We start from the raw sequence: 15,604 nt of genomic DNA on the forward strand, positions 1-15,604 counted from the left end.
TCAAATGGCCCCCATTCATCTTCATCTCTTCATCTAATGTTTTGATTTTCAACTGTCATTTTTACAATAAAATAGTAACTTGTGTTTCTCTCACCAAAGTCAACGTAACATTTTCATGGAGATAAATCTAACGCTCAGAACCTGAAATATTACACAGACCACTGTACAGTATGTGGTCTGACAGCCATCATGGAGCCACACCGCTGTATCTGGTGAGGTCATGTGCTGCGTAGACAGTTACCTTCCATCTACCGCAGTGGTCTCATATCCGCAGTGATGTTTCATTTTCATGGTCACTGTAACAGCTTTACTACACACAATACCTCACACAGTAAATAATTCATAATCACACATTTAACTGCTCCCGAAGGAGACATTCATTGAAGTAATTGATGGTGATTCAAGGTTTGGAGCTAATGACTCATAAATTATTACATTACTGTAATATATGACATGACCTCTCTTTAAGGACGGTATCTCGAGCAGGTGGCAGTGTAGTGTTTGATAAATGTGTGAGAAAATCCTCACCTCTGTGTGGTGTCTGTGACGCACATGCTTGTAAAAACAGTGTTTGTGACCGACCCACTCTATAACCATTAAAAAATATATTTATTTTTTAAATTCTAGAAGCATTAAAAAGCAGAAGCTGCGTCTAGAGTGGCCTAATGTGTCCAGAGAATGTTCTTCCACTGTATTTTGATGAGTTATATATTTAAAAACCTGCCTCTGCTATTGGTGTAAATCAACTGACGGTACATGGACCAAATCTGGCCCGTGGGACCATCCAATCCGGCTACGACTGGATTCCAAAATAAACATCAAATAATGATGTTAGATAAAAATGTGATTTTTATTTCATTTTATTTAAGTGTTTCTAACAAGTATAGTTGGGGACCCCTGCTGTAAATACACTCACAGCATTCACTTCAATCATTGCTTAGTCATGTCATTATATTTGAAGGATAACAAATATGAAGAAAAGCAATGAGTAATAGTGTTATTTGACATTTTGTTTAATTGACCTGTCACACGCCAACCCTCTGACAGGAAGGATATAACGCTCTCCACACCCTTCTGCTGAAACATCACCAGCAGACCAGATGTCATGCTCAAAGTAGCAGTGTACAGGACGGCACATGTACGTGTGTCCTGTGCTCCGTTATCTGAGGAGCTGCACGTCAGCTAAGTATGTGGGTTAGGAAACAGAAGGGTATAAATACTGCAAGTTATCTGCTGTGACAGACACATAATCAGTCTGTCAAATATAAATACACACTAATGATGGTGCAGTTTCACTTTCACCAGGTTTATGTGTCTCATCTCACAGAAGAAACAGGTCAACACTTGGAGAACACTTACAGTAACAGTAAACGTCTACCTCATAAACAACTCAAATCAACTGAGGCTGCAATCTGAATCTGAATCTATTCAAATATAGCAGAGAAATATTAGTAAAGCTGATGCGTGACTCTTCATGACATCACTGATGATACCATAAAAGAAGATGTCCAGTGCCACAGATTAAAGACTGAACAGTGTGTGAACATGGCAGCACCAAGTCCAGTGACCACTTCCCCCCGTCAACACACGCGCGGCGTAACAGCTGCAGCTTCAGTTACGGTGATGACGGCCAGCAGCAGCCACTGAAATGCCTTTTGACACAAACTCTAAGTGGCATGTAATTGATTTTTAAAGGATAGTAAAGATTTACAAGTCTGATGCTCAGGCACCAGCTGGAGGTTTCAGACTGCCATGCTCCGCGGAGTCAAGTAACTTTCATTTGAGTGAGGATTTGCTTTGGAGAAGGGCAACTGTGCAGCTGCAGTGCCGTCGCGTGAAGGAGATCCAGTGTAGTGTCAGGACATTTTATTTAAGGTGGACAAGCTTTTCCAGGAATGGTATTTGTGGTTTCCGTCTTTTCCAGACATTGTAAAACAACTCAGAAAGTTAACATATTGGCAAAAGATTTCATACCCACGTTACTTGGTGAACATTTATTGTGCGATAAAACTCACACACAGGTGCAGCCTTAAGTTATTTAACACATCGTTACAATAACCATGTATTTTGTATTCTTTATATCCCTGTGTAAACGTCCAGTCACAGCTTTTTATTGCACAGAATTCTCATATCACACATGTCTATGTCTGAGCTGGTGGACAGCACACACACACACACACACACACACACGCACACACAGTGTTTAACATTTATCTCATAGAAACAAACACGAACAAGTGCTGCTTGAACCCTGCTTGCACTATTAGTGTAATTTCAACAATGGAGGAAAAACGTTTTGTTGTGACATATGCAAAAGCTAAACACACACAAACGCACTTCAAATTTGCACCCATCTCCAGGAGGGAGTTCAAATATTTCTAAATTATAGTCTCATTCTACAACAAACACTGAAGTCTTCGCCCTGAAGGAAAACATACGAAATAGTGTTTGTATCTGATTATACAGCATGCAATATTGACTGTTAGCTTCCTTTGTGTTTTGAGAAATACTCACAGAAGGTGGAATGTAGTACTAGGGCTGTTGAGCTGCTTGAGATAAGGGTACGGAAGGCTGGGGTGGGGGTCGAGCAGGGTCACTGCTACTTTCTCTCTGTACTCTGACTACTAAAAGGCCCTGACATCCTATGTGTATGGGATAGAGAGGCAGAGTGAGAGGCAGGGGAAATGAGATTCTTTGAGGCTGGTTGATCACAGGCTGACACTGTTTGACTGAAGGTCTTCAGTAGATGTTCGCTGCAGCGTTAGATGAACTCACACGTTGAGTACGTGTAAAGAAGGTCTCCAATAGTTTGTAAAGTACCGGCTTTAGCAAAAAAAGTTTTTGTGTCGATTTTCTTTACTATCATCACTTTTGTGTTGGTGTCGTAGGTTTAGCAATTACGTTTGTTAAAGACAACACATGGCAGGCCACAAGAAACCAAAATAAGTGTATGAAATGTAAAAAAAATGTCAAGAGACTCCCCTATAAATCCAGCATTTGGGAAATGTGAGATAGAGTTCATTTTATAAATCCAGCATTTGATATTTGGAAAATGTGAGATAGAGTTCATTGATCAAAAAAACTAGCCACACAGGCAGCATAATAAACTGTAAATGCCCAGTTTTGTCACATTATGGTAAATAATAACTGGAAAACTGACCATATAAACAACCACGCATCCTTACATACTACACCAATGCTGACAAATGGATGATGCAAGATTATGATCAACGAAGGCAATGAAGATTTTTATGCATCTTAATTTTTGGACATCCAGGCCGTAATATATATTAACTCTGTGAATAGTCTATTTTAATTATTATGCCTAAAGTAGTGCATCTGTTCTGTTGATTTAAAGGCTTCTTATTTAATATTGTTTTCAATGCCTGCCATGCTCCATAAACTTTTAGTTCAAATCTGTCAGCAACACATCGCACACAGCTGTTTGTTCATGCCTGCGGTTTGATCATTGCATGGGTGTGATAATGTCTACAAATTTTAATAGTAAAAAAGTTCAAATTTCAAAATAATATTAAAAGCCCAGATGATATTGACCGAGGCTCACTGCCTGATTTAAACTACTGCTTTAATGTCTTGAATTTCTGAAATTGTTCTGTCGTAGCCCGACCTTGAGGCATCGTTACCACCTTAGTCAATAAGCTAACGATTATCAGTTGTGGGGCACAGATGAGAGATTGGATGATGCAACTTTCTACCACATGCCATAACTAATAAAAGACACCCTCCAACTGTGTCTTCCTACTTCTGTTTCCTTTCTGACTTCAGATTCTATATAAAAGAATCCGTAAATCTTAGTAGATTTCAAAGCCTCTTTTACAAGTAACGTCAGCGCTCGCATATTGGTGGATTTATCAGTGAAATTATTGTCAGGCAGTATTTGAAAGTTCTTTAATTAATTGTGTGAAGAGATGGTGGAAGGGCATCAAAGGAAACCCCCTAAAATCCAAACTGGAACTGATGATAAAAGACATGCATTTGTACAGTAATTACATCTGTGTTGATCTTTGGGCTTTTTTACTTAGAACCACTGGTGTTTCTGGGAAACTAATTCTGGTCAAAGGTAGAAAACGAACGTGAGAGTAAATGCTGTTAATCCTGTTATGTGAACTTGTTAAGAAGTTTGCAGCATAAAATCTATCCTAATGTATTGGTCTTTCTCTGTAGTCAAGGAGCATTTGTTTTCTGATGTTAAGAAGTTTGCAGCATAAAATCTACCCAAATCAAATAAGTTAAGGTTTCAGACAACAAAGTAAATGTTTCAGGAAACTGTCGTAAATCTACATTTCAGCAAGTTCAAAGGTAAATTCCTTAGAGTTTCTGTTGAAACTGTGATAATACCATAGCTGTTATTTAGGAAGTGGACCTAAAGGTTTTTCAGAACTATGAACAATAAGTTCCATCAGTGTGAAGTCAGTCTCACAGAAACCATGAATCATTTGATTAATCATTAATCTCAGAAGAACACACCCATCAGTAGGAGTTCTCAGTGGTTTAAAAACAACTTGGAAATAAAAGTGTTGATTAAATGCACATGCACTTACCTGATCCACTTTGAAGTGTTTCAGATTGACAGAGATCTCGCGTAGGCCTCATGTCTCCAGAAGGTTTCTGTTAGTAAGAAGAAACAGATCCTCTGGACCTGCAGGGCAGCCATGAGTCAACACAGGAGGGATCACACGGACCCTCCCAAACACCTAACTCAGGGCAGATGACAACAGGGAGACATCTGTGGAAAAACTCTCCCAAAAATGAAAAACAACTGCTTTACACCAGACATTACATTCCTCTATAGTCATCGTGCTGATTTTGTATTTGAATATTTGTGTCCACATCGACAGACAGATTATATATTTTTACTGTGCACAGTGACGATTGTGCTGTTTCATTTTACATCAGCCTTTTCGCTGCAGATGAAGCTGGGTTAAATGAATCTTATGAAGCGCACCGACTAAAAGTGGGCCTGAATGTTCATCTTTGTTTTCCATGTGCCTGCTCTTCCATGAGTGCACCTGAGCTTTGAAGCTGCCCTGCGCTTGTGTGTTAGTGTGTGTGTTATTCTAATGTGAGTGTGTGAGAAAGAGAGAGAGAGAGAGAGAGAGCAAGCGCAAATTAGGGACAGATAAAGAGAAAAACACAAAAACAGAGGATACAAAACCAGCTTTGATCGAACTGGAGTGCCACTAATGCCTCCTTCTGTATCAGGACGTTTGAGGTGCAGTCACAGGTGTGGATGAGAGGAAGAGGCGAGCAGGGCAGGAAAGGCTACAGTTTGAGTTTCTTCCCTGTTTGTTTGTTTTTATTTGCTTTTTTTTTTTTTTTTTTGAGGTCACGCCACATTTTGTAGCTCATATTCCAATGTTTTGATTGCAAACTGTTGTAAGTGGATATTTGAGTAATCATGTTGAACATCCTGCTGTCGGCACTGTTCGATCCTGAGAGGCGATTGAGAAGCTTCAGGCGGAGCGAACGCCTCACATCAATACTAGTATGTATCATCCTTATGGCATGCTTTACATGATGGCTTAGGTTACTTAGTCGAATTTCACTGTTTTAAAGTATTTCAGATTGTTGAAAGATTTTTTTTTAACCAATCCTAGAGAGGTTTTAAACTTCTCTGTCTTCTAATGGTTTACAGACATGTATTTTAAATACATATTAATTTAGAGAAAGGGTTTTCAGACGTTCATCCGTCTGGATTCGTTTCGTGGTTTGACCTGACCTTGCTAAAGGTCACCATCCTGCACACAATCCTCACGGCATGTCTGCTGCTCATGACTGACACTGTCTTGCCTTTGGAGAATTATGTCTTCTTGGACCTAACCCCACAGACCACCTACACAGCTACCGAGCCCTCCGAAACAGAGGAGCACTCGAGGCACAGAGGAAGTCATCATTAGACGAGCTGAGATCGGGGGAATGTGATTATAGCGTTTGTTTGTAAAAGCTAGGGTGTGTCCCTGCTCATGAACTAGCAATAACATGTTGGCAAAGACAGTGGGCACTGAGTAGTTTCTTTTCTGTTAAAATATTACTGTTGGGTGTATTAGACAATTATTGTCTAAAAAAAATCTTGCAATTTTAAAATATACTGTGCAAACACACAATACAACAAGAGTCGTTTGTATTTTATGTTTGGCTTTTTATGATAAAATCCCTATAAGCAAGATGTAGTGCACGGGACGTAATGTATGGTGTGTAGCAGACTAAAGTAAGATACATACATCAACTAGATGTGTACCACTTTATTGGTTCCTACAGAAAAGCCAGTAATTGAAGCTATTTTCCCTCTGCCAAGTACAACGGGCGGAGCCTGTCCAAAACTCCCTTCTGTGTCTGCTGTTGTATTTTTGTGACAATTTCTGCTAAAGCTAACTATACCTTTAGCCCTCGCTGTTGTCAATTTAGGTAGCTACAGCAAATGGCTATTGCGTACAGATGACATATATCAAGGCAGAGCGTGGTTGCTGGAGCCAATCCCTGCGGATGGGGTGGTGGGTTATATTGAGACTGGTCACCATCCAATAAAGAGCCACAAATAGAGATAAACATCAACTTATAATCACATCAATTGTGAAAGTCTCTGTTAACCTCATCGTAACTCTGAATATTTTAACAACAAGTAAGGAATTTACACCAACTGCAAAGCTGACGCTGCCCACATAGCTGAAACCTTTGGATATACAGAGAATTGGTCTACATTTTAGTCCATCCCTTGAAAACCTAAATTAAACTGTAAAGGAAAACCAACTGAGGTTGTAGCATCCTGTGGATGTGGTAGAGTTTAGGAAGTGATAGGATTTTTCCTCAGTGGTGTGGTTTCCTGTGAGGTGAGAAAACCACAGACACTAATTTCTCTGGCAGTGTTTCTATGCATATATGGCTCCATTAACCACATCCTCTTAACATACAAGTAGTTGGACATTTGGGAAACACTAACTTTTCAGTAAGGAAACACTTGTACAATTTGGGAAACACTAACTTTTCAGTAATCTGTTAATGCACGGTTTCACTTCGGGGTGCAGGTCTTTTGTGTCGGTACCCTTGTTGTGTATTTCTGGTGCATTTCTACTTTTATTTTTTATCGTTTTTGTCACGTTGATAAGCATCGTGATACCTCTGCGACAAAGCTACACAACACTCATTAAAATCATCAGGACACAGCGAAGCTTCCAGCAGCATCGCCTCAGACAGCAGCGTCGCTTCTCCTTATTGTATCCCGGACAATTTATTTCACGGGACAGCAGGGGCGGTCACTTATCTAAGTGCAAGAAAAATACCAGAATACTCAAAGTTGAACCAAATCGTCAATTTATTACAATGAAGAAAGGGTCACTTAGAACATCTGAGTTTTTCGTTTAGTGTATTTTTCTGTGTATCATCAGTGTCCTGTTTTTTGTGTTTGTTTCACTCCACCCATTTTGTGTAATGGTCCGCTCCGCACAGCCGCGACGCGGCCGTTGCTCACAGAGCTGAGTGCAAGCAGAGCTTCAGAGATCCTGCCATTGCTGTGCTCCGTGTCCTAGTGATGCCTTTTCCCAACTTTTCATCCAGCGGTCAACGACGACACATCTAAAAGAAAGACCCCTTTATTTTCCCCACGTTTCCCCCTTAAAACTTCACTTTCTTTCATGATTCGGTACCTGGTTGGACTAACGTACGCTAGCGTTTCTGGCAGCGGGGAGAAGATAATGAACTTTGGACTTTCCCCACGGTTTTTCCTGACATGTTTCCCGTCGTCCTGGACAGAATAAAATAACAGCGTAGCCCGGCGTGGCGGCGGCTGGGCTAGGGGGGAAATAGCGCACTTTTCTAAGTGGTTACCAGAACGCAAAGAACAGCAACTTTTAATCTGTCAGTTTTGTGGAGGAACGGGAGGGTAAAATGTCCTCCAAAGCCTCGAATAAGGTGAGTACCTGCAGCTCTTAATAAAACAGCGATAGGTCCTGCGTTTCTCATGGTGTTGCAGGCGAATACTGTGTTGTTTAGGCTAAAAGAGAATACACGCAACGTGGGTGTTTTAAGTAAATAACTTAGATAGATGTAACCTGTCCTGGTCATGAAAAGACCACGTTTTCATTTTAAGACTAGTGTTTGTATGACTGTGTGTGTGTGTGTATGTGTATGTATTTGGCTCTTGGAGCTGTTCTGTAATCTACACCTAGCAGCATAGCCTGCAACCAAACATGCTGTTTCTCCTCTACCTGGATCACAATGCAGTGGAAAAAGGGTGGTTTCTTCAGCTGATAACCTGTCAGTGATCAACCTCCCAGCTGTGTCCACACTCGGTCCTAAGCTCAGACACCTGTTGATCCCTTGAGACCCGGGTTCGTTAATACTGGCAGGAACTTCACATGATTGTTCAAAGAGTTTGGGCTCAATGCAAGAACATTCTGAGCATTTATCAGATTGGGGAGATCCTTTGATGTGGGATGTGTTATAGGGAAGGCCAAAGTAAAACTGTTATTATCGTAAGGCGACGATTAACAATGTAAAAGGAAGAAAGGATACAGAGATGCATCTGGAAGCAATTTGTGATCTGTGAAAAATGCTGCCTAGAATGAATGAACCGACTAATACGATATAAAACTTGAAGTAAGCCTCACACTAGAAGGCACTATCTTGAATGCATGCTGTTTCCACCTGCACTACTTGTTTGTAAATGAAGTCAGTTTAAAAATAGAAATGGGGGTTGTCTTTTCATTCAGTTTTCCAGGTTACTGTAACATATGGTGTTTCACATGTTAAGTATTTTTTTAGTTAGGAGAAACTATTCATGCGAATGTGACTTGAAAGACTCAAAAACTGAAATAAAAACTTGTAATATTTGTTTCAAAGCAAATTAAGACTTGAAAGACTCAAAAACTGAAAAAAAAAACCCTTGTAATATTTGTTTCAAAGCAAATTATCATAAAACACCAATATTCACTAACAAAAATATAATGGTTAGGTTTGATTATGTAGGTCAGTTGCCATAGTTGTCTCACTTTTACAGTGTATAGTCAATAGTTTTATAAATGTATGTTAGTTTGACAAGCTTGGAATGCTGTGTTTGTCTAAAAGAGGTGGCGATATTCAGGTTGGGGCGGTTGTTCTTGCTCAACGAAACTACTTCGTCATGTCAACTAATGACGTTATGCTGGACTGTACTTTAAGGCTTGAGTCACACCTAGATATTACACTTACTACCATATCATGCTTGTTGTAGTTTCTTTTTTTATTTCTTACACTACCGTAGTATTTATATTTTAGAAGCTTTTGTCCTATAGTGTTAATGGTGCAAGCTGGATAATTGTAAAAAACAAATTAGTTTTAAAAAAAGGCGTTTTAGTACCATATGCTCTGTTTTCACTATAAAATTAAGCATGCACATTTATGTTTCAAGTAGTTTTAAAAAGAAACAAGCCAGGTCATAGCTTTGTTTTATTTTAAGTAACAATAGTTGTTCAAACTGCAACTTTAACCCTGGTGATCTGTTCTGATAAGAATTGAATAAAAGTGAAAGGACTGAAGGTTACTGCATTGTGGTTATGTACTTTGTCATCTCACTGGGACTGTAAAGCAAGTAATACATTTGTTGTAACAGTTTATGTTTGTTCTGTGTGCATTCAGTACATTCGCTGTACTGTTTGACATCATTTCTGCGTGGGTGGTTAAGAAGGTTCACTATGCTTGAGCTCATTGTGGATACTAGCCTGCATCATTATTTTTACGGTTTAATTTCCTAGTGTCTGTTGGCAAAACCACGATGCTAGACAGATTTGACTTGACCACATGTTCAGACAAACGATAATGTCTTGTTTATCATTAAAGATTTGTTACAGTGTTGGGCCAGCACATTTCATCTATACCATTTTAAACAATAACATGTGTTTATGTAATTTACCAGTAATACAATAGACACATAAACACACTTTTGTTTGTTTTACATCTCAATAATGTAAATGTTTTTATTACATTCTTCTTGGTTAGTTGGATGTTTTACTTTATATTTACCATTTACTTTATGGCTTGCAGTGTTGAAAAAGACAGTAAAGCCTTCTATGCCTACCCATTCTTAGTCAAAGCTGAGTCTTAGTCATCATTACAGGTCAAAACCACAAAATACCACTTTGTGTTAATTGTTGTTTAGAGAAGGATGTGTTTTTGTGTTTCTGTCTGGTGCCAATGTTCCTGCTCCTAACTCTAGAGTCAGAGAAGTGGAATTTTTTCCACACTGCACAAGGCTCAATTTTTGGTTGAAAGTAATCCAGGTCCAGGTCTTTGGGTCTTAGTCATTGTGTTATTTTAGTGCTTTTTAGCAATATTTGAGCGAAAACCCAAGTTTATTTAGTGACATGTTACAGTATTTAGTAATCTCAGGACACATCATTATGTTTGGAGTTGTGTATGATGGTTAGTAATTAATAAAGGGATGAGGAGAATCAAACTTCTTCTTGTTAAGATCCCTGGATGTGCTGCTGTACTATATTGGAATAAACTCTCATTTAAATTCTCTATTGTAGTAAACTGTGATGCAACACAAAGCAAACAGAAACGTATTTGGAAGCATCAGCAGTCCTGGCAGCTTTACCGATGTATTTTATGGTTACAGATGGAAGTAAGTGGAAAAATCATCTAGATTGGGAAGACTTAGGTCTTAATTAGAGTTGCACAGCAGGCCTCTTTTTTGCTTTGATGATTACACAACTCAATTTACATCAGTGAGGGAGGGAAATGTAATTAATGGGCCAAGTACTCACAAGAAGAACCACATTTTGGTGGCGTTTTTGTCCTCCATCTTTGGCTCAGAATTATTGCGGTGATAATTAGTATGCTGTGATGTGGTCATAAGGAAAAAACACGGATGGCTAATAGATAAAAACACTTCGATGTTTGTGGTAATTGCAAGGAAGAAGCAAAACAGAGCTGGAGGAAAATGTTATAATCTCTAGTCTTTACAACAACTAAAAGTTGTTAAATGTTTTTTGCGAGATGAATGCAATCAAGTCCATGCACATAATGACCAGAAGATTTCATTCAAGTTTGACATGGTCTTTATTAATGGCTAAGTTAGTATGATATCAATTAGAATACTTGGATGATATTTTGTGTTCTTAAAATATCCAACAGTGTACTTTCTTTAGCAGATATCATTTTGTGGAGAAACCTAGCTACAGTACCTTAAAGGACAATGGAACAACACTCATTGCTTATCCTTATAAAGAAAGAAAAGTTAGGAACAGTAAATGCACACTGACTCTGAACCTATTCCTACTCCTTCTCACAGACACTGTTGATCCCACATCCTTGATTTCAGTCTTCCTGGTTCTTAAGCAGCTTTGTAAAAGATGAGTGGAATCTTCAGTTGCTCATGTTGAATTCAGTGCTTGGTTTGTTTGTTCCTGGTTCTCCTAATGGAAACAAAAATATTTAATCCACCAAAACAATAGGCTGTGATATTTCTTTACTCAATATACGCAGACAAATTGTCCTGGGGCCTTACCTCAGATGTTATTTGTTTACATCAAATGAATGTGTTTATTTGGAAGCCCAAACAGACGCTCTGTTTAGAATTGCATGGATTGTTTTATTAGCAGTACTTTGCTATAAGTTCATGCATATGTCAAACAAAACATAATGTGGTTGGTAGTAGTTGGTAGTGTTTTTCTTTTCCAAGAAAACAAGTTCGGTCTTGATGTTTTTTTATTTTTTTATTTTTTTGAACAAATGTGGTCTTGATGTTTATTTTTTTATTTTTTTGAACAAATGAAAAAATATCTCCTGATGTTATTGTTATGGTTGCTCCTGTACGAGGGTCTGGACTATTTAGTAGGATATATTTTATTTACCAGTTTCTATTGCACATCTGCAGAGATATATGCTTGGAAAATAGACCTGTATAATTCTAGTCTTGTTTGTCAAATAGTGTACCTTAAGTAAAAATGTAATCTGAAACTGTCAAATGAATTTTGTACTGCCTATTCCGAACACATGTGGGGTGAAATTCAGGGCAGATACAAAGAACAGGAGGTAGGTGGGTAGCAGAATGGGGAAAAGAAAAAATGCTCTTTGAGCTAAGACCTGTTGTGGGAGGATGGGTCATTGGAGAGGTGAACAGTAAAATGAAAATAAAAGGGGACAATAATCTGAGTCACATGGCATGACTCGCTTGTCAGTAATCACTGTTTCTTAGGTCAGCCCATTCCTAGCTTCCTATTTTACAAAAAAGTATTTGTTGAGTCTTTGAGATGCTCCTGACAAATTGTTTATAATAATTGTCTTTGTCTACAGGACTGTTCTAAGTTGTCTTGAAAAAATCATACTAAATTCCACAGACAGCGATTACTTGGGCTTTACTTTTGTGACGTTGGCAGGGCAGAGAGGCTGTTTTAATCTCTTCACCTTCTTAGTCAAACAACTATCTATATTAAAAAGAGCCTCTAAAATGTAGTTAGTAAAACATGAAGACCAAATACTCATGTTCAGTCACATACAATAGAGTAGATGGTGTCAGAGACAGACAAATGCGAATATTTTAATATCCTGTAAATACTGGTCAAAGGAAATGTTTCAGTAATCCTGTTCAAAGCAGCATTAAATCACTCAGTGAAAATTTCAAGTCATGCTATGTAAAACTTGACAATGATCCTGATAAAAAGAATGCATGGGTATATAGTTGAGTTCATTCATCTTAATAAATGTCTACTGGCTAAAGGTGAATACACTCCTTGCACCTTCAATGGCATTGAAGGAAAGGCTATTAAAGGATTTGTTATTCTACACTACAGACATAAAGGATTTCAGACACAGGGTTGTATTAGAGAGCTGGACGTCCGTTGAGCAAAAGACACTTAGAGAGCTGGACGTCCGTTGAGCAAAAATTTAGGCCATAGGGGACAGAGGACATAGCATAGCTACGTAGCTGTAGCTTGGTTGTTTAGGGAGAAGAGAAAGAGATTTAGGTAAATGTATTCATCTTTTGAGGGTGTAAGAAAATATACACTGAAATATTGTGCTATTTTTTCATGATACCATATTGACATTCTGCAACACTGTATTGATTTTTATCTATTTTTTATCAACAATTGACATTGAAATATTTATGACTGGTTTATTGTCATCTTTAGCGATTACAAACATACATCCCTCTGTTCCAGTTTTAACAACCTAATGTTAAGCATTTAACAGCATTATGTGTTTACTATGCTGACAGTTTTCCTACAATTAAATAAACAAAAAACAAATCAATATATCTTCATGCCTATATAGTGTTGCAGTATATTGCAATTTATTGTATCATTGCCCCATCAAGACAGCCAGTTGTACATTATATTACAGATACATCTGAGCGGGTGGTTCACCGCAGCCAACAGAAAGAATCACTGCATATGCTTACAACCGCCATTGATTAAATGGCTGACAATGGCAGCTGCCAGCTGTAGTTCAGTTGAGACACGTGCACTTCATCTTCACAGCATCATGACAAAGAAACCGACACAAAACTTTAAACACTACCTTGTTTTATACTCTGTTTTTCATGTTAAACAGTGGGTAATTTTAATGTGACAAAAGGGCAAGTGAACTTCCTTTTTGTTCCTAGCTGCTGCAGTGGTAGGTTCCTAAACACATTATAACTAGGGATGTCCGATATTAATTACTACTTCTCCTACGCTTACCGTCCCTCACTTTGTTATTTTACCCATTTTTATAACAATAATATAAAGTGTTTTCTTAATAACTATTATTTTATATTATCAATATATTTATTTATATCTATGTTTTTGATGTTTGGATAGGGTGAGGTTAATTTAATTAATTAATATTATATTTCTGGGGGGCTGGAACAAATTAATTGGTTTTTAGTTATTTATTGAGGACAATGCAATCTAGATACGAGTGAATCGACACACGAGTGCTGTTGTGGAACGGATTAAACTCGTATCTCGGGGCCCCACTGTATTTTCATTTTTTACTCAAAACACAGCATAGTAAGGTTCTTTCCCACTGATTCATGACATTTCTTCATTAGTTGAATTCATGTTCTCTTTTCATACAGTTATTACTTTATCAAGTACATGCAGGCTTGAAGTGCAGGCTTCCTTGAAAGTGTGCTTTAAAGTTTTGTTCAGCTGTCATTAATAGTCATTTATGTTTTATCTTTGTGCGCTTGTATTATGTTAAAGAATGCATACCCTCCCCATCTCTCATCTGGGGGGGAATGGTAATTATGTTGCCAGTCGAGTGCTGGGAAAATGGCCGCTGCAACAGTAACTCATTAATTCACTATAGATTCTGGCCACAACATGGCTATTGTAGTGAAGTCCGGAGAAGGCTTGGGAATGCCATTGAGTGGGCTTGGCTTCTTGTTTTATGGCAACATGTGAATCAGCAGCGTACGAGCTGTGGTTCAGTGTTGCGTAGTTTGAAAGATGTTGTGCAGCAGAAAATTTAAATGGAGCCAAAAAATTATTCAAACAACCTCAAAGACTGTGTTTGAACATTTAAATTTACTATTCATAGCAGTGTAGACTTTGTATTAAATTGTGCAGTGGAGCCAAGATGTTTGTCCTTGCTGCTAATAGCTAATTTTGAGCACTGCGTGTGTTGGTGTGTACTGTGTATCCATCCAAACGTGAATAGGATAAACAGCCCTTTGCTTAATCGCTCCTGTTTGTGTGACTTTTTGTGGTAGCAGCTTAACTGTTGTAATAAAAGCTGTAGTCCAAAGCAAAAATGTGGACAAACTAAAAGCATTACATTTTCAGTACTTTCTCCCATGTCTTTTAACACTTTAGTCACTGACTTAAACTTAAGCAAATGGTTTGTGTTCCATGCTATGATACATAAGACTTTGATGTCATAGGATGTCTCTTTTATTAGCGGATTAAAGGGATTCAGCACACAGGGAATTTGGGGTAATACTCAGTGGAGCATCAATGGTTTTAATTTGTTAATTGTACTACAGTCTCAGGATAGTAAATCTAGTTCAACACATGCCAACACAATGACTCTTGGAACATAGAGCATCTCAATATAGCTGTGTTTCAATAAAATGCCTTGAGTAAATGAGCCATAGAGCCGACTCAGCCTGCAGTTGCTGGATGGTTCTAGAACCTAGAACCCTAGGCTACGAACACCTAGAAATTACTATCTCACGTTGGTTGATTGGTTAGTAATTTGGTCCCTGATAACTGAGATCAAGAAATAAAAGTAATTTCTGTGGATCCAAGTAAATTTTTATGGCATGTCCACAATGCATTCTGGATGCGTTATCCCTGTGTAGAGTACAACTGGTCTCCATTGATCAATGGTATCATTGTATTTGACTGTAGCATTTCTTACTGCTGTCCTGATGCTTTTATTTTTATTGAAGATGTTGGACATATCAAGAAATGTGTTTTTCAATTAAGAGTGCACTGTCCTACTTTGACCAACTTTAAAGGAAAGCAGCAAATTAGATTAGATAAATTATTAAGCATTTGTTATTATTTATTCATGCTTGTAAAATTTGTTGCCATACATTTGTTTAATGGATTTATCTGATTATTATTTGATTCAGCTGTTTTGTGGAACTGTCACTTTTTATTTTGTTTTCTTAGCCAAG

At 38.1% G+C, this 15,604-nt stretch overlaps 1 protein-coding gene across 10 annotated transcripts in view; it reads left to right on the plus strand.

Moving 5' to 3' along the window:
• Positions 1–5,359: 5,359 nt before the first annotated feature.
• LOC103378762 (tight junction protein ZO-1-like) overlaps positions 5,360–15,604 on the plus strand; it is a 40,830-nt gene continuing 30,585 nt past the window's right edge. For 2 of the 10 annotated variants that reach the window (XM_025055601.1, XM_025055597.1), the window contains exon 1: positions 5,364–5,506. In XM_025055601.1, coding sequence (XP_024911369.1) covers positions 5,420–5,506 — 87 coding nt within the window. In that variant the 5' untranslated portion in view covers positions 5,364–5,419. Of the gene's footprint in view, positions 5,507–7,334; positions 7,927–15,604 lie in introns of those variants that run through there. The other 8 variants (XM_025055600.1, XM_025055596.1, XM_025055599.1 and 5 more) reach the window with 6 other exon arrangements.

Source organism: Cynoglossus semilaevis, chromosome 5 (assembly GCF_000523025.1).
Source record: "Cynoglossus semilaevis isolate Cse_v1.0 chromosome 5, Cse_v1.0, whole genome shotgun sequence".
Classification (NCBI taxonomy): Eukaryota; Metazoa; Chordata; class Actinopteri; order Pleuronectiformes; family Cynoglossidae; genus Cynoglossus; species Cynoglossus semilaevis.